The sequence below is a fragment of the Rhinopithecus roxellana genome, chromosome 9 (genome assembly GCF_007565055.1).
Source record: "Rhinopithecus roxellana isolate Shanxi Qingling chromosome 9, ASM756505v1, whole genome shotgun sequence".
In the NCBI taxonomy this organism is placed as follows: domain Eukaryota; kingdom Metazoa; phylum Chordata; class Mammalia; order Primates; family Cercopithecidae; genus Rhinopithecus; species Rhinopithecus roxellana.
The window spans coordinates 141,776,737-141,794,726 of record NC_044557.1 but is presented as its reverse complement, the minus strand read 5'-3'; the positions used below and the strand labels follow the sequence as shown (position 1 = coordinate 141,794,726).

General features: G+C 40.8%; 1 protein-coding gene across 6 annotated transcripts in view; it reads left to right on the top strand.

Annotated features, from left to right (window-relative positions):
• MTUS1 (microtubule associated scaffold protein 1) overlaps positions 1-17,990 on the top strand; it is a 170,301-nt gene that overhangs the window by 72,279 nt on the left and 80,032 nt on the right. For 4 of the 6 annotated variants that reach the window (XM_010374479.2, XM_010374478.2, XM_030937665.1 and 1 more), the window contains exon 4: positions 11,835-11,996. The exons of the other annotated variants lie outside the window; for them this stretch is intronic. In XM_010374479.2, coding sequence (XP_010372781.1) covers positions 11,835-11,996 — 162 coding nt within the window. The remainder of the gene's footprint in view (positions 1-11,834; positions 11,997-17,990) is intronic. 6 annotated transcript variants of the gene reach the window in all.

Here is a 17,990-nt window from a genome sequence, read left to right as displayed (position 1 = left end):
GAATTTAAGCAAACGAGGATAATTATACAGAGTCCTATGGCCTTGAGGAACTCTGGAAGGTAGAATACTAAAATCACATTTGCAAGATATAAATGTAGAGTGTTACTGAAATACACTGTGTTCTGCAACATATTTACTTAATAGATAGCGTATGCTAGATAAGTCATGTCCCAGACACTGAGGGATTGTAGGATGCGTAAGATAAGGTTTTTGCCTTCTTGGTATTAACTGCCAAACAGAAGAGGTGACAGATTCTTCTTTCATCACATTTGTTCTTATAACAGTAAAATTTAATAAAAAGAACTGTAGGATTTTGGATGAGGGTGTAATTATAAATACCAAAGTTTGCTTAATTTTTTTCTTTCTGTAATGTAGGAGATTATATAGTGTAATAGAGTTACACTCTTAAATAGATAGGGGCCAGACTTGGTTTAATGTTGATGCTTTGTGCTGTTTAACTTTTGCCCCCTGAGATCCGAGAAATAAGGAGGATGTACATGGATTGAGATATTTTTCTCTCAATACTCTGAGTTACGGCTCAAAGTATAGAATGTAGAGATTGTGGTCAAAGTAAGTACAAATGGAGTGAAAATACAGAGGAGGGCCAGCAGGTGATTAGAACACAACAGATTGGCTTTCTGGCAGTCAACAAAGAAGAGGCTGACCGAGAGCCTCTTGTCAATGTCAATATCAAGAAAGGGATGCGGGGCCCTGTTTTGTTCTTTACTTCTTGTGTCTTGAATTTAACCAGGCAAATTGGATAGTTTGTCAAGTTTACTCTCTTCCCAGTAGGCTATTTTAAAGGTATAGCATTTTAAATTTAAAGTGAGAAAATAAACACCTGTCATCTTACCACCACCAAATAGCTTTTAACTTAAAAATTTATGACTATTTGGCACCTTTTTTTCTGCATATTCTCATGCACGCGTGTTTACATATATAATGGAGACAGTGTCTGCTGTTTTATCTTTTTGAGACGGAGTCTTGCTCTTTTGCCCAGGCTAGAGTGCAATGGCACGATCTCAGCTCACTGCAACCTCCGCCTCCCGGGTTTAAGCGGTTCTTCTGTCTCAGCCTCCCGAGTAGCTGAGATTATAGGCGCCTTCCACCACGGCCAGCTAGTTTTTGTATTTTTAGTAGAGATAGGGTTTCACCATGTTGTTCAGGCCGGTCTCGTTCTCCAGACCTCAGGTGATCCACCCACCTCGGCCTCCCAAAGTGCTGGGATTACAGGCGTGAGGCACCGTGCCCAGCATGGATCATGTATAGTCTTGAAAATCATAATTAGGATTTTGACTTTGAAGTGGAGTGACTTAAATGTTAATGGGATCACTCTGATAGTTGTGTTGGGAGTAGATTGGATGTGGGTGGGGTAGGAACAGGGAGATCAGTTAGGAGGGGTTGCTGTGATGACAGCAGGAGGTTATGGTTTCTGGGACCCAGGTTGTGGCAGTAGGGCCTGGTCAGATTCTAGGTATGTGCTTGAAGGGACAGCCAGTGAGGTTTGCTTAGATTGGATTGGGGGTGAGAGCAAAGGGAAGAGTCACGGATGACCATGACCATGTTGGTGTGAGCAATGGAAGAATGGTGCAGCCTTTACCCGAGATGAGACTGGATGGTGGAAGCACAGATGTTGGGAAGGGGAGATCTGAAACTCAGTTACATTGAAATGATTGATAAGAGGCCGTGTGGAGTAGAAAGCTGGATATGCAAGTTTGAAGTGCATGGAAGAAATCTGGTCTACGGATATAAATTTAGGATTCAGCACCATATAGAGGATATTTAAAGTCACCAGACTGGATGAGATCCCCAAAGCAGTAAGTGTAGAGAGCACAGGTCAAGGATAGCTCTGGGATGCTCCCTAGACTCTCCAAAGTCAAGAAGGAACAGCAGGAAGGTAGGGGCATCCCAGAAGCCAAATAAGGAAAGCCTTTCAACGAGAAAAGAGGAACCAACTGCATCCAATACTGCTGGCAGGAGAATGGCGCAGTTAAGAACACAATTTGCAGCAGGCGACAGAAAACCTAACTGGTGGATGTAAACCAGAGGCTGTGTGTGTTTATGCTTTGGGAGGGCTAGAGGCAGGCTGTTCCAGGTTTGACGATTCAGAAATGTCCTCTCTCTGCCTCTCTGCTCATCTCACATCAGCATGTGGCTTTGTCATTGGCTTTTCAGTTAAAATATGGCTGCTAAGAGTTCCGTGTGCATGCCACCACTTCCTGTGACTGTGTTCAAAGGCTGGAAGCAAAGGACGGCATCTCGGGACAGGGACCTCCTCCTCTCTTCGTTTAATTGGGGACACACGTTCAGCAGCTCCCCCGTTGCCCTCTCGTCCTTATGTCTGATTGGCACAGACCAGATCTGGCTCTTGCCCCTACTGGCATGAAAGATCAGGAAGCAAGTATTTGACTTTTTAAACTTTTCTATGGGGTTAAGCAATGGAGATGGGGATTAGGAATGATAGTTGGCTCACCAGGAAAGGTGTTAGACACAGTGAGCTTGGAGAAAAAAAAAAGTTATCAACTCTTTAAAATTCATTCTTTTGAGAGCTTTTGCTCACTTACATTTAGGGGCATAGGATTTTTTGTTGATCTGCTGCTGTTCATTTCCTTGCCTGTTGTTTTTATGTCTTTTTATTTTGCATATGGTGATTTCTTAATCTTTTTTCACTTTTGTGTTGTCAGATATCTTGTTTCCTTTATCTTTTCCTGTGTTTTTATGCATAAGATGCTCTCTACTCAAAAAGAAGACTGACCTATATTTAATTATTGTGTTTTATGGTTTCATCTTAAGCCCTTTGCTTTGTAATCGTAATCCAATTTAATTTATTTTGGTGGATGGTGAGCGCTAATAGCTAATATTTGTATGGTACTTTGTGCCAGATGCTGTTCTAAGCTTTTTTTTTTTTTTTTTTTTTTTTTGAGATGGCGTCTCGCTTTACCGCCCAGGCTGGAGTGCAGTGGCGCAATCTCCACTCACTGCAAGCTCTGCCTCCCGGGTTCACGCCATTCTCCTGCCTCAGCCTCCCGAGTAGCTGGGACTACAGGTGCCCGCCACCATGCCCGGCTAATTTTTTTTTGTATTTTTAGTAGAGACGGGGTTTCACTGTGTTAGCCAGGATGGTCTCGATCTCCTGACCTCGTGATCCACCCATCTCGGCCTCCCAAAGTGTTGGGATTACAGGCGTGAGCCACTGCACCCGGCCTAAGCATTTTAAAATTATAAATTTATTTAATTCTCACAAGAACCTGTGAGGTAGGGACTACTCCTATCAACCCCATTCTTATATATGGAAAACAGAAGTGCAGAGTGGTAAGGAACGTGCTCACTAGGCAGTGTGAGGTGGCGCGGGTTTGTACCTAGATGATCTGCCTTGAGATTGTCAGCTTTTAACCACTATACCGTTCTGCTTCTCAAATTTTAATTTAATAATTCAAATATCTTAATACCACAAATAAGTGTTTTTGCTGATTTAAGATACCTCCTTTACCCTTTTTTTTTTTTTTTTTTTTTGAGACGCAGTCTCGCTCTGTGGCCCAGGCTGGAGTGCAGTGGTGCGATCTCGGGTCACTGCAAGCTCCGTCTTACGGGTCCACACCATTCTCCTGCCTTAGCCTCCCAAGTAGCTGGTACTACAGGCGCCGGCCACCATGCCCAGCTAATTTTTTGTATGTTTAGTAGAGACGGGGTTTCACCATGTTAGCCAAAATGGTCTCATCTCCTGACCTCCCGTGATCCGCCCGCCTCGGCCTCCCAGAGTGCTGGGATTACAGGTGTGAGCCACCACGCCTGGCCCCTATCCTGAATTTTTATATTTCTGAGATTTATATACCACCTTATTAATGGTGTCAGTATGGTTTTATTCCAGTAAGACTTTTATTTTTTTAATATCGTACTCTAACTAGTTGCACAAGTTCCTTTTTTTTTAACTTAAAAATTGTGGCAAAACATACATTGCACAGAATGTGCCACTTGAGCAATTTTTTTAAATGTACAATTCTGTGGCATTAAGTACATTCACATTTTTGTGCAGCTATCCTCCGTATCCATCTCCAGAACTTTGTTTTCCCTTTGAAATCCTGTATCCATTTTACTAACCCCCAGTTCTCCATTTCTTTCAGCGCCTGGCACTCACCGTTCTGTGTTCTGTCTATATGCGTTTGACTATTCTAGTAATCATGAATGAGAATCGTTACATATTTGTAACTGGCTAATTTCAGTTAGCATCGTGTCTTCAAGGTTCATCCATGTTGTATCATGTGTCAGCTTCCTTTTTAAGGCAGGAGAATATTCCATGGCATAGCTGTACCACCTTCTGTTCATTCATCTGCCTGTGAAAGTTGTGTTGCTTCTACATTTTGGCTATCGTGAATGATGCTGCTATGAAGATGGTTGTACAGATATCTGCTCAAGTCTTTCACTTTTTTTTTTTTTTTTTAAGACAGAGTCTTGCTCTCTCGCCCAGGCCAGAGTACAGTGGCAGGATCTCAGCTCACTGTAACCTCCACCTTCCAGCCTCAAGTGATTCTCCTGCCTCAGCCTCCCAAGTTGCTGGAATTATAGGTGCCCACCACCACGCTCAGATAATGTTTTATGTATTTTTAGTAGAGATGGAGTTTTACCATGTTTGCCAGACCGATCTCAAACTCCTGGCCTGGCCTCAGGTGATCCCCTGCCTCGACCCTCCAAAGTGCTGGGATTACAGGCTTGAGCCACCGCGCCCGGCCTGAAGCTAAATTCTTAAACATGTATATTTAGTGTTGAGAGAATTTGGTCCCTTAAGCTTAATTGGAAGTGAACCTGCAAACACGGTTTTGAGTATGTATAATTTGTTTCTCTCATAACTTACTGTTAACTTGTTTGTCACTTTTAGGTTTCCCGTGATTTTGTAATAATTCCTAGTTACTGTAGATAATTACTCTACAGGTAACTGTCCCTGTGTAGTTGACTTGTGTTTAAGAAACCCAAGTTATAATGATAGCTAGAAACATTCTCTGAATTAATTGGAAAAAAAATACATATTCTCATGTCTTGTATTTTAACTGTGTCTGTCAATTTGGCATTTTCTGTTTCTGACCTTAGTAGTTAGTGGCCTTGCAACTTGCATGCCTTACTGATATATTTCAAATGGACCTCAATAATCTTTTCATTTTCTAGTTAAAATTCTCACTTCTCTAAAGCTGGCAGGTGCTGGTATTCTAGCTTCCTTTTTCCCTGATTTCAGTCTTCAATCAGTTGTGCACACTGCTACCACACAATCAAGTTCTGATGTAAATGCTAAGAAAGCCTCAGTCTCCCCCACCCCTGCAACACACATCTTCCCACCATATCCATCCCTAACAATTAAGGTCTAAAATTATGAGTCTGGCATTCAGTGCCATGTCTCACCCGACTGTAAACTACCTATTTCTCCAGCCTCATTTTCTTCTTCTTCCCCATGATACCTGTGTTCCTACTAAGCCGTATAAACTACAGAACAACATATCTTATGATGAGACATGATGTTTTCTCTAGTTTACAGTTTTTACTGAGAACATCTGGTAGTTAATCCTGTGGCAGGATGTCAGGTGTTTATGGCTCTGTATATGTTTGAACTTTGTGATTACTTGCAGTTGCCTTACTAGGTAAGCACATAAATACTTGGGTAACACACATCTTCATGTGAATCTATTGTCCAGATTTTTATTAAGATGATCTGTTTTGGCCAGGCGCAGTGGCTCATACCTGTAATCCCAGCACTTTGGGAGGCCAAGGCAGGTGGCTCACTTAAGGTCAGAAGTTTGAGACAAGCCTCGTGAAACCCTGTTTCTACTGAACATAGAAAAACATGAGCCAGGTGTGGTGGTGTGTGCATGTAATCCCAGCTTACTCAGGAGGCTGAGGCAGGAGAATCGCTTGAACCTGGGAGGCGGAGGTTGCAGTGAGCCATAATGGCACCACTGCACTCCAGCCTGGGTGATGGAGTGAGACTCTGTCTCAAAAAAAATAAAAACAGATATGTGTCTTTTGATATAGATCATATAGTAGTCAGTGTTTCTTTGTTAACTAATTAAAACTCATCTTCAAAATCCATAAATTGTTACCAAATATATAAACAAGAAGTCACCTTTTCAATGCTGAATAGTCTTCTGAAAAATATATTAAGCCTGGGCATGGTGGCTCACACCTGTAATCCCAGCAGTTTGGGAGGCCAAGGCAGGAGAATCACTTGAGCCCAGGAGTTTGAGACCAGCCTAGGCAACATAGACGCCACCTCTACAAAAATTTAAAAATATATGTATGTTAGTGCTGAATTTCTTTGCATCTAGGCGATAGTTGAGAGACGAGAAGTTGCTTTGGTAGGTGTTTGTGTGGCTCTGGAAATTGCTGTCATGATATTAAAGGTGATCTGTGAGTGGTGTGGGACCCACCTTCTTCCCTAGGCCTTCCTTCAAGAATGGAGAAGGCCAAATTGTTGCTGAGAGATTACACTACATACCTGTGAGGGCCCTGGGAACTCTCTCCTGGAGAGTGAATCATTTAACATAAGGGTCGAGACAAAGGACACCCTTCAGGAGTTCATTCTTGGGCTTTAATGTCCAGTCCTAGGAAACATCCCATGAGGGTAACATGATGAACTTTCCAGTAGTAAAGCGACTGTTTTTATGATAGCCATACAAAGCATCAATTAGAATACTGATTCTGTTTTTTCTTTAAGTACTGTAAAATAAAAGAAAATTGAAGAATAAGTAATGATTACAGATGACCAGAAATAAAAGTGATTATTAAAATCAACTTAATCGATCCAATTTTATCCTTTCTTTATTTCTTTGTTTTGTCTTAGATGTCTTATCTGATTAAATTTGACCCCATTGACTTTAATAATATTTAATAGTTTCATTATAAAATATGCTCATTGTAAAATTAAAATTCATATGGAGTAATGTATTTGTATATAAAGTATGAAGGAAAAGTTATCATTTCTGCACCTTCCCTGTTCTTCCTTGTCTGACTCTGCTGTACCTCTTACTAGTCTCACAAAATTGTGGTATGGCCTTTTGGACTTTTTCAACATATAGGTAAATACAAACTTAAAATATGTAAGTTTTTCTTTTTGCAGGGGATTTGCAAAATGGAACTTTATAATTTTATTTTTGCCTTGGGACCCCCTCAACCAGGTTAGTTCTGAGTTTTTCTCTAGCCAATGTGATAATTTCTCAGTGTTCCTGTATAATTTGTTCTTCTTCCTTCATTTCCCATATCTCATAGCTATCACTGCTCCCTCCAAGTCCTGTTTGTTGGTTTCTTTTCTTCCTTTTCGTTTCTTCTCTTCTTTACTTTTTTCTTTTTCTGTTTTTTTTTTTTTTTTTTTTTTTTTTTTTTTTTTGAGATGGAGTCTTGCTCTGTCACCCAGGCTGGAGTGCGGTGGTGTGATCTCGGCTCACTGCAACCTGTGCCTCCTGGGTTCAAGCGATTCCCCTGCCTTAGCCTCCCGAGTAGCTGGGACTACAGGTACGGGCCACCACAGCCAGCCAGTTTTTTGTATTTTAGTAGAGACGAGGTTTCACCGTGTTGGCCAGGATGGTCTCGATCTCCTGACCTCGCAACCTACCCACCTCGGCCTCCCTAAGTGCTGGGATTAAAGGCATGAGCCCCTGCACCCAGCCTCTTCTTTCTTTTCCTTCTTTCTTAGAAGACCTAGCGAGATCTACCCTTTAACACATTTTTCAGTGCACAGTGCAGTATTGTTAAACATAGGCAGTGTGTTGTACAGCACATCTGCAGGACGTATTCATCTTGCATTACTGGAACTTTATACCCGTTGAACAACTCCCCATTTCCCTTCCCCACCAGCCCCTGGCAAGCACCATTCTACCATCTTGTTTTACAGAATAGGATAATATTAATATTAACACTATCCTGTTGTTCACTTTATCTTTCCATTGAAATTTTAGTTTTGCTAGGCATCTTTGACTGATTTTTATTGTTGTTAAATATAGTACACTTACTCAGGTTTTCTGAGGTGAGTGTTTCAGTAAATTGGTTGATTAATGAAAGTTTGCTTCAAATCCAGTAGACTGTCTGTGTTACTATCTGAGGCAAAGTGGAAGTGTTATACCTTCCAGATTTTCCCTACATAAAAGATGGTTATAATTACAGAATAAAAACAAATCTGTTGTCTATACGTAAGTCTATGCTAAGTGCATGAGCTTAAAATAAACTGCTGAGGTCAATAGTATTCTGACAAGTAGATCTTAAATCTTTATCTTTCACATCTGGGATAAGTTACACAATACGATATGAGCTGGTAAATGTCATCTTTTCAGGACTGTAATTCAGAGAAGTCCTGTATTGATTTCACTGTTTAAGAATTTAGTGCCTGGGTTACTTGCAGTCTCTCAGTTAACCTAATATTGCTGTGTTTGACTTTTAATATTGCTTATGATGTGCATATTTTATTGCTTGGTATGAAATCCAATTAAAACGACTTTAGGTCATCTTTACTGTTAAGCTAAACGTCGGAGCTGTTGGTGAAATAGTTAAATGTCTTTGTTGTATGCGCATTGTTTTCCCCATTCCGCTGTAGGAGCTCCTGTCTAGTAAGAGCTCCAGTCAGAACTCTGTCTGCCTCCAGGCCTCATACTTCTTTAACTGAGATGCTTGTATTCTGTGGCATGGCCCAGGGAACACTGGGCGGGTGGCTAGACACTTGGATTCTAGGCCTTACTGTCACCAGCTGGGTATGTGACCCAGGTATGCCATTTAACCACCTAAGTAATTTTCTCATCTATAAACTGGGATAGTAATAGTCACACACTGTTGGGATTATTCTCACTATCAAAGGAACTAATCTTTTGGTGAAATCAGCATTTATTTTGTTCTCCTCAGTGCTCATTAGTCAAGAGTCATGGTGGAATTGGGAAGACTTTGGCGAGGACTGGCTGTCATTAGGTGTAGGGGGTGGGCCTGGATGGGGGTGCCAGTGAGATAGGGGAGGTCAGGGAAATGATATTTGGGTGCAGGGGTGAGCTTTCCTCTAGTGCAGCTGTGTGAAGGTACAGGTCTTCTGTAGTAGTTCCAAGGCGCACACAGAAATGTCTGCAAACCTAAGGTGTGTTTAGAAACAAAGCTACGAGGCATGTATTTCTGAAGAATAAGCGGATTTCCAAAATGTAGGAAGCCTTGGCTGCACTGTGGCTGTGGCCCAGTCATTTTGATCTGTTACTTGCCTACCCTTGTTTATCAGTTGTGATGATGATGACTCATCATTGTTTCTGCTGAAAGGGCAGCAATTTGGTAAATTTGTATTCTAAAAATCCGTTTTTCTGTTCCTCCTAAAGCAAGTAAAACTGGTGGCTAAACATAAATTTTTAAAATGGGTATTTGCCATCTCACAGTTGCTAATTATTGTAAAGGGTGTAAAGAAAAAAGTCTCTAATAGACTGAAGAGACACATAAACTTATGAAAATGGGTTAAGCACTGAATGCTTCAATGCAGGTGATGGGCGAACACATTTTCAAAATATATCATTTACTCTTGGCATTAAAAAAATGAATTTGTTGAGGAAACATTTATTAAGGCTCACTCCATGCTAGACCTTTGTCAGTTCCTGAGGACCCGAATTGAATCAGGTGCTCTTCCTGATCTCAAGAACCTTGGAGATGGTCCAAGAGGAATGTGGGGGCAAATGCTGTGATAGAAGCAAGTACGTGGTGTGAGCAGAAAGCAAGGCGTAGTCCATGGCACACAGAGGAGGGTGTCCTGGCAGGATAAGCTCACAAAGAGGTCCTGATTCTCAGCAGTGCTTCAGAAACTCCACGTGCATTTTAATCATCTGGGGATCTTGTGAAACTGCAGGTGGTGATTCAGTAGGCCTAGGGTGGAGCTGCAAATGAGTAGCAAAGTTTAAAAGAGAAGCTTGAGCTGACTTTGCATTCACTGGACAGAAATAGGGGAGGGGATAGAAAGGAGGCCATTCAGTGGGAAGGATGTACATAAGCAGAAGAATAGAGTGAAATGACTGGAGAGAAACCACTAAGGGGTGTGTGTGTATGAAAGGGTGGAGACATGGCCTAAGGGGGAAGAAGTGGGTAGGGATCAACCCTACATTGCCTTTTAAGCCTGTGAAATTAATGTTAAATAAAAGGATTGAAACTAAGATCACCATCCTATAGATCGGGGTATCCAATCTTTTGGCTTCCGGGCCACACTGGAAGAATTGTCTTGGGCCACACATAAAATACGCTAATGATAGCTGATGAGCTAACAAAAAAAATAGCAAAAAAATCTCATAATGTTCTAAGAAAATTGATGAACTTGTATCGGGTCAGCATTCAAAGCTGTCCTGGGCCACATGCTGGGCATAGTGGAGAATCCCAAATTTTAGATTGGGTCACGACCTTCATTTTCACATTCAGGAGATTAACACGATGGAGTTGGAAGGGATGGAAGGACAGGATTTTAGGAGTCCAGTACAGTTTAGACAGTGATATAAAGGGTTAAATAAGGATTCAAAAAGAGGAGGAAGAAGAGCTCTTTGAAAAGAAATGATGTGCCTGTTGGAATATTAATAGAATAGCACACGGTGTGCCCTGGTGTCAGAGAGAAAGCTAGGTTGATTGGAGCAGAGCACACGTGGATGTTGAAGAGCAATACAAGAGTGAGGCTGGAGCCGAAATGGGAGCTTAATGCGGTCACTTCACATGCCCGGCCTGAGGAGCTTCAGCATCTTTTTCTTCATTAGGATGAGGTTTTTATGAGCGAAATCGCTGGAACAATGCAATGGGCATGACTTTCTGGCAGCATTACCTGACTCGCTTATGAGATCCTTAGTGATACGCAACAATGTCATTTTCATCAAAGGTCCTTTTCAACTTCTGTCAGGTGGTACTGGCCACAATGGGAGACAGTGCTAGAATATATGGGGATCTGGGGAAGAAAAGATGATTTCAATGGTGTGAAGCTGGAAAAAAAAATTAAAAATAGGGCTATATGGCTGGGTGGGGTGGATTGCACATGTAATTCCAGCAGTTTGGGAGGCTGAGGCAAGAGGACTGCTTAAGGCCAGAAGTTTGAGACCAGCTTGGGCAACAAAGTGAGATTAAAAATAATAATAATAAAACAATGGAGCTATAATCAGCATAAACAGGAGCATGTCAGTCCAAGATAAAAACTTAAAGTACTCAATAAGTACTTTAAAACACGAGTAGCCTTGAGATTCAGAAGGAAGGTAGGACTGCAGGTGAGAATAAATAAACCGTGGAGAATAAAGAAGAAAAGGTGAGAGTAAAAAAAAAAAAAGAATAGTATAGCACCACCTGGTGTTAGAACATTAGGCATTTTTCAAATGAAGTTTTTTCTTACCAAGTTGCATTTTTCTTTCTGTTAGGGTGATTTTGAAATTTTCCACGTACTTATTTCTTATATGATAGCCTATTGTGCTAATGGAATTTCTTTTTTTTTTTTTTTTTTAGTCAACAGTATGGGAGGTCATATCAGTTTGTTTATTCTTTGATTTCAGTTTTGCCAAAAGCTGCTTTCTCACGATTCTTCTGATTGATCTTCTCCTTCAGAGAACATGTGTGAGTTAATTACTTTAGGAGACAGGGTTACTGCCACACTTCTCATATCCTAATTGCCTCATCATTTCTGCTCTCTTACCTCTAAATGATCAAAAATAAACACGTCTGCGTGAAGCTTTCATCTTTCGTCTGAAGTTACATGATCGTGAATATTCATTTTGTGTTTTGACTTTGTTGTTAGTGCAGAAGTTTGAGTTTACAGGCTTAAAAAGTGCTGGCTTTCAGGATGAATAGCAGTGGAAACTTTTTTTTTTTTTTTTTTAAACCCCAAGGAAAGCCTGCATCCTTGAAAACTGCACAGTCGTCATGGGTGAATTTGTCTAGGCCACTTCCTAAATCCAAAGCATCTTTGAAAAGTTCCGCGCTGCGGAGGACAGGAAGCACCTCCTCAATAGCCAGCACCCACAGTGAGCTGAGCACTTACAGCAACAATTGTAAGTCAACTTTATATCACGCTTCGGGGGTTGTGGAAACAGTCATTGCAAGAAAAACGAATGCTCTGCGTATAATTAGAATTTTTGTTTCTAGGGTTTCAGGAAAAATATGCATACTGCTTCCTTGGAGTTGCTCTGAAAGTTTGGCAGAAAAAAACAAAAATCTTTGAAAAACTCTCTTGAAATAATTGTGTGTTAAAGTGTATTTTTGCATGAAGGATTCTAAAGTGCGTCATCTGAAGTAATGGTTTTTTGGAGGGTTAAGAGTAGCGACTCGGGATTTGGACTCTAACTGGAATCAGGAAAAAGATTACTATAGTTTCATGTACTTTGCAAAAGATTATCTCTTGTGGTATCTTTGGATGCTAGATTTTGTGTAATATGACTAGTATAACTTGAATCCTCATTCTAAACAATTTAAACTCAGGAGAATTTTGTTAACGTTTTCAGTTAACCTGAGTTCTATTTTCTGTGTATAAATGAGTGAACTTACTGAGATATCTCTTTCATTCCAAAGATGTATTTGGACTTGGTTCTTATTTTTCTCATTCCCTTTTTTATACTCCCCCACGAAATAATTCATAAATTTAATGTTGAAGTGCCTGCTGTGCACAGACACCATGATAGGTGCAGTGAGGGACATAGGATGTAAAAGAAATGGCCCTTATTCTAAAAAAATAGTGGAGGAGAAAAAGAAGGTATTTTCATGGATGATGAGAATACTAATAAAACCAGACACAAGGGTATGGAGAGGAGCAGCAAACTGATCTCTTCAGTTTGACGGATCGGTTTCTTCTTTTGGGTAAGGAGATGGGGACAAAGTGTCATAATGCTCATAAGGTTCCTCTGGGTGTGGAGCAGTATTTTAGGATGTCCATATTTGCTTTTATCTTTTTCTCTCAAGTGACTTCTACTGTTATCCTGTTTTTTATATATGAGGGGATTGAGGCTTAGAGATACTGTCACTGGTACAAAATCACACAGCAGGTATGTGAGGGAATTGCAAAATCATTTTTTTGTAGAGAAGGCATTGAATTAATGAGCACATTTCCGATGGGTCACCTAGCAGCAGTAGCTGGACTCATATGAGAGTAAGTAGCTGCATACCCTGGCCCTTCAGAAATACTGGGATATGTGACTTGAAATTAAACAGGATTATTACCAGCTTTATTGTTTGAATTTTGAAGTTGTGGCACAAAATCAGGCTTGCATGTAAGAGAGAACTCTGAATTTGAAAAGGTAATTCACACATGTATTATTTTAAACTCTCTTTGTCTTGCAAAGCAATTTGAAAAACAAACTGCCAAATAGAATCACCAGCATGCTCTAGAAAAACTGTTGTGGCAACAGAATTTGTGGCACTTGAAGCAGACACAATCTGTAGTGCCACAGCCCCGCGTTTTCCGTCGACATCCATGTTGACTTGACCACCGTTTCAGTACCATGTCTGATGCTCCTAAGGAGGTTGTAAAATGCTTTTGTCTATTCCTTTTTGTCTTTTAACAAAGGGGTTTACCATACACCCACAGAGCCTGTCTAGTGGCGATGTGTTCCTGTTGGCGGATTAAGCATTCAGATCAATGAGTCTCTTTCTTAGTTTGATTTGCTAGCTGGTTTAATCTGTTTTGTGTAGTGCCTTGGAGCTTACACATTTTTTTTTTCCTCCATTCGAATTCACTAAGAGCAAGCATGAGGGATATGAGAGTGAACATGGCTGCAGTTTTTCCTGCTTAAGCTTGCTTTGATCCTTTTAAATGACTGTACCAGGAGGATTTCGCAGTTGTACAGAAACTGATATTTCTTCAAAAATCTTTATCAATTCTACACTCACCCCACCGCCTGGTTCAGAGAGGCACTATGATGCTACCTTATTGACACTGCTGCTCGTGGGATCGTACAGCCTTTGTATCATTCCTTTGTTAGCCACGTTTACTGGGAAAAAAAGTAGGTCGACGATTTCTGTTTTCTTTTCTTTGTAAGCATGCTTAAATTTTTATTCAATAAATTGATTTAGGATCTGTTGACTGTATTTTTGTAACTTGTAATTTATGGTAATTGTAGTATTTGGGGGCATTTTGTATGTATATTTAAGATGTGAATGCTTCTGTGTAGGACCAATTTTATTGTCTCTTTTATGGGTTTTGGCACTCTTGATATAATTCAGCAGCATCGTTAATGCTCTGGCACGTGAAATTATCCTATTATCAAAGACTTTTTGATGGTTTAGTTTCTTATTAAATAACTAGTGTTTGTGTGTATGTAGCTGGTAGTTGTGCAAGTGTAGAAAAATACTTTCCTGAAATTAAAATGGAAACGTCACATCTTTGATTGTTTTCCTAAGTTGTAATTGAAAGTATTAAACATGTATACATTTAAAGACTACCTCAAAACATGAAAAAATCATTTTGCGCTGAAAATTTCCTGCTTCTGATAATGGATGGTCATGTTAAGAATTAACTTTCTCTTTTGATCGGTGTTCTGATTTATACTGGCTTAAGTATTTGAATCCCTTTAACGAATAGTGGTTTCTTGCTTTGTCTGCTTGTTTCTTTGTGATGTGATATCGTTAGTGGCATCATTTAAGAACTTCTGATACAACATAGTGCTGTTGTAAAATTAGCATTGGGTCCTCAGAACTTTGGGATCCTATAGAAATAACGTTACTAAGCTTTTTAAATGACCGAATCAAAATACGTAAGACAGTAAATTTTTCTTATTTGGGAATTTTAGCAGGTTCTTTGTGTGTGTTCTTTTAAGTGTAGAAAATTTCAAAGTTATGATCTTGATCCTTTTGGATATTAGCGTAAAAACATTTCACAATGGTTTTTATACCAAATGTACTCATTTATAGAAGTTAAAGATTATAAGCTCTTTCGCATTCAGATACCTAACATCCAGTTTTTGAGATCGTTAAAGTAACTGGATAAAAATAAATGATATATTGTTTGTCATGAACAGCGTTGAAGGTTTGGGGACTGTTGTGCAATTTAGAAGGGGCTCTTGGGAGAGTGTATAATTTTGCCATGTTAGCAGGAAAATAAGTTTCAGAGACATTACTTCCTCTTCCACTTTGGCCACAAAACCATGTTTATATTTGAGAGCCAGATGGTAGGGGAAATGTTAAGAGGTGCAGACCAAAGCTATTTGCATTCTCCTGGAGATGCAAGGAACAGAAGGAGACTGAATAAAAGAAATGGAGTGTAGTTTCCCTTCACCTTCACTGCCAGCCCTGGCTGAGAGGGGTGTGACATGTAGAAAAGGGCACTAACCTTGGGCCCACCTTAGTTTGTTTGTTTGTTTTACATGGAGTTTCGCTCTTGTCGCCCAGGCTGGAGTGCAGCGGCTTGATCTCAGCTCACTGCAACCTCTGCCTCCCAGGTTCAAGCAGTTCTCCTGCCTGAACCTCCCAATTAGCTAGGATTATAGGCATGCACTACCATGCCCGGCTAATTTTTGTATTTTTAGTAGAGATGGGGTTTCACCATGTTGGCCAGGATGGTCTCGAACTACTAACTACAAGTGATATGCCTGCATCTGCCTCCCAAAGTGCTGGGATTACAGGCATGTGCCACCCACCGCACCCAGTCCCACCTTAGTTTTTCTACTAACTCATATTAAGTTGGACGATCTTTCTCTTCTCTTAGCCCCCGGCCTCCATGCTCTCCTCTGATCAATGACAAGGGAGGACTGGGTCATCTTCAAAGTCCTTGCAGCAACAAATGTCTCTGACCCTTTTCACTGCAATAAAACAGGGCCTCATTGTTTGGCAGGATGGTGTTTTGAGTTGTTCAAGTGATTAAGCTGATAAAGAATAGGGTGGGGCTTATTTACCCTTAGTTGTTTTTTTTTTTCTTCTCTCACAACAGGAATGGCAAGTGAATATTGTCTCACCTGCCAACACTGGTTAGTGGCCAACTCCGGTTAGTGGATAAGAATTCGCCTGTAGGATAGTGTCCATGGTTTCTCAGGGTGCCTCCAGGTTCAGAGGGAAAGTTTTGTGTTCAACTAGTGATGTCTGTCATAGGTGAGGCTAAGATGAGGAGCAGGCAGTAGATTCATTAGGCTCTACATCACAAAACATGTTAGTACTTGTACACTTCTGAATGGACTATTTAAGAAGGAAATACTATCCAAACCACTGTTAACTTTGTTGTCATTCTTTCTCTGTTCATGTTTCTCTAGGGTATATGTGAGAAGTTCTTGTTATGATATAGTTGAGTGATTTTGCTTTTGAAATTCAAGAGCTTAGATTTCAGTAGTACTTGGATTTTAAGCCAGGTGGGCAGATGATCTGGCACAGTGGGGAGTGTTAAACTGATTCACATAAAATTCAAGAAATGAACAGAATGTTGGCTCTGTGTGTATATACATAATGTAATAAAAGCGAATTTTCACTAGATGTTAGAATGTAGTATGAATGGTAGTTTGCAGATAAAAGTCTGGAACAATGAGAAGCCGTTTTCTTTTTTTTTTTTTTTGAGACGGAGTGTCACTCTATCACCCAGGCTGGAGTGTAGTGGCGCAATCTTGGCTCACTGCAACCTCTGCCTCCTGGGTTCAAGCAGTTCTCCCACCTCAGCCTCCTGACTAGCTGAGATTACAGGCGCCTGCCACCATGTCCAGCTAATATTTGTGTCTTCAGTAGAGACAGGGTTTCGCCATATTGGCCAGGCTGGTCTGTCAAACTCCTGGCCTCAAGTGAGCTACCTACTTTGGCCTCCTAAAGTGCTAGGATTACAGTTGTGAGCCACTGTGCCAAGCCTGAGAAGCCCTTTTCTTTTTTTTTTTCTTTTTTTTTTTTTGAGACGGAGTCTCGCTCTGTCGCCCAGGCTGGAGTACAGTGGCAGGATCTCAGCTCACTGCAAGCTCCGCCTCCCGGGTTTATGCCATTCTCCTGCCTCAGCCTCCTGAGTAGCTGGGACTATAGGCGCCCGCCACCACGCCTGGCTAATTTTTTTGTATTTTTAGTAGAGACTGGGTTTCACCGTGTTAACCGGGATAGTCTCGATCTCCTGACCTTGTGATCCACCCACCTCGGCCTCCCAAAGTGCTGGGATTACAGGTGTGAGCAACCGTGCCTGGCCGAGAAGCCCTTTTCTCATAGGAAAATCATTTCTTCTGCTTGGGCTTTTCTGAGAATATCCCTTAATTTTTTCTTTTAGACTCACCAGCTCCTTTATTTCACTTGAACCACACTTTGGCCATGGGGGAAATGAAGATGAGGATTCCAGAGAATCTATTATTCTGGCATAATTGAGACAGTTGGGACCAAAGATGACAAAGGGGCAGTTTTAAACTACATACTAGATCAGGTTGAGAAGTAGGTGGCCACATGGAAAATTTTACGTATCATCTCTTCAAGCCAGCAGTGTTTAGTGTCCATGGCCCTCTAGAACACTGTCTTTAGGATGATTTTGAGGATGCTTCCAGCCTCAGTGGGACTGAATACCACAGTCAGTTAGTAGGGCCCCTGTGAAGGCGAATGTGCTGTCTATTCCCATACCTGATATTCAGACCCTTCTTATTCATAGATAGGTGATTCAGCACAGCTAGGCAGTGGCCAAGTCAGCACCAGAACTTGGGTATTTTACATCCTGTTCCGTTGTTCAAAACTATTATGCATCTCTTATATTGGAACTGTTGCCGCTGAGGACTTTATTGTTTGGATGTAACAACTCTGGCTGAGGGAAAATTTAGATAGCATCAGGATACCCAGTCAGTTGCCATGTTAGGATCAGAAATAGAGGGCAGGGGAAATATCTGAAGAGCATTATTCCTCATGGTGATATACATCCTTCAAGTTGGGGTTTACTAGAAAGCAGTGGGCCAGCCTAGAGTACAGTGAGTAGAGATTGAAAGAAAGATATTAAGTGTCAGTCATAAAATTATGTTCAGCTCAGTACAGTTTGTGCCTGCCATTAGGCAGAAAGCATGTACGATTGTTGATCATAGAGTATATGAATATATATCTTATATATATAGCTTTCATGTAAA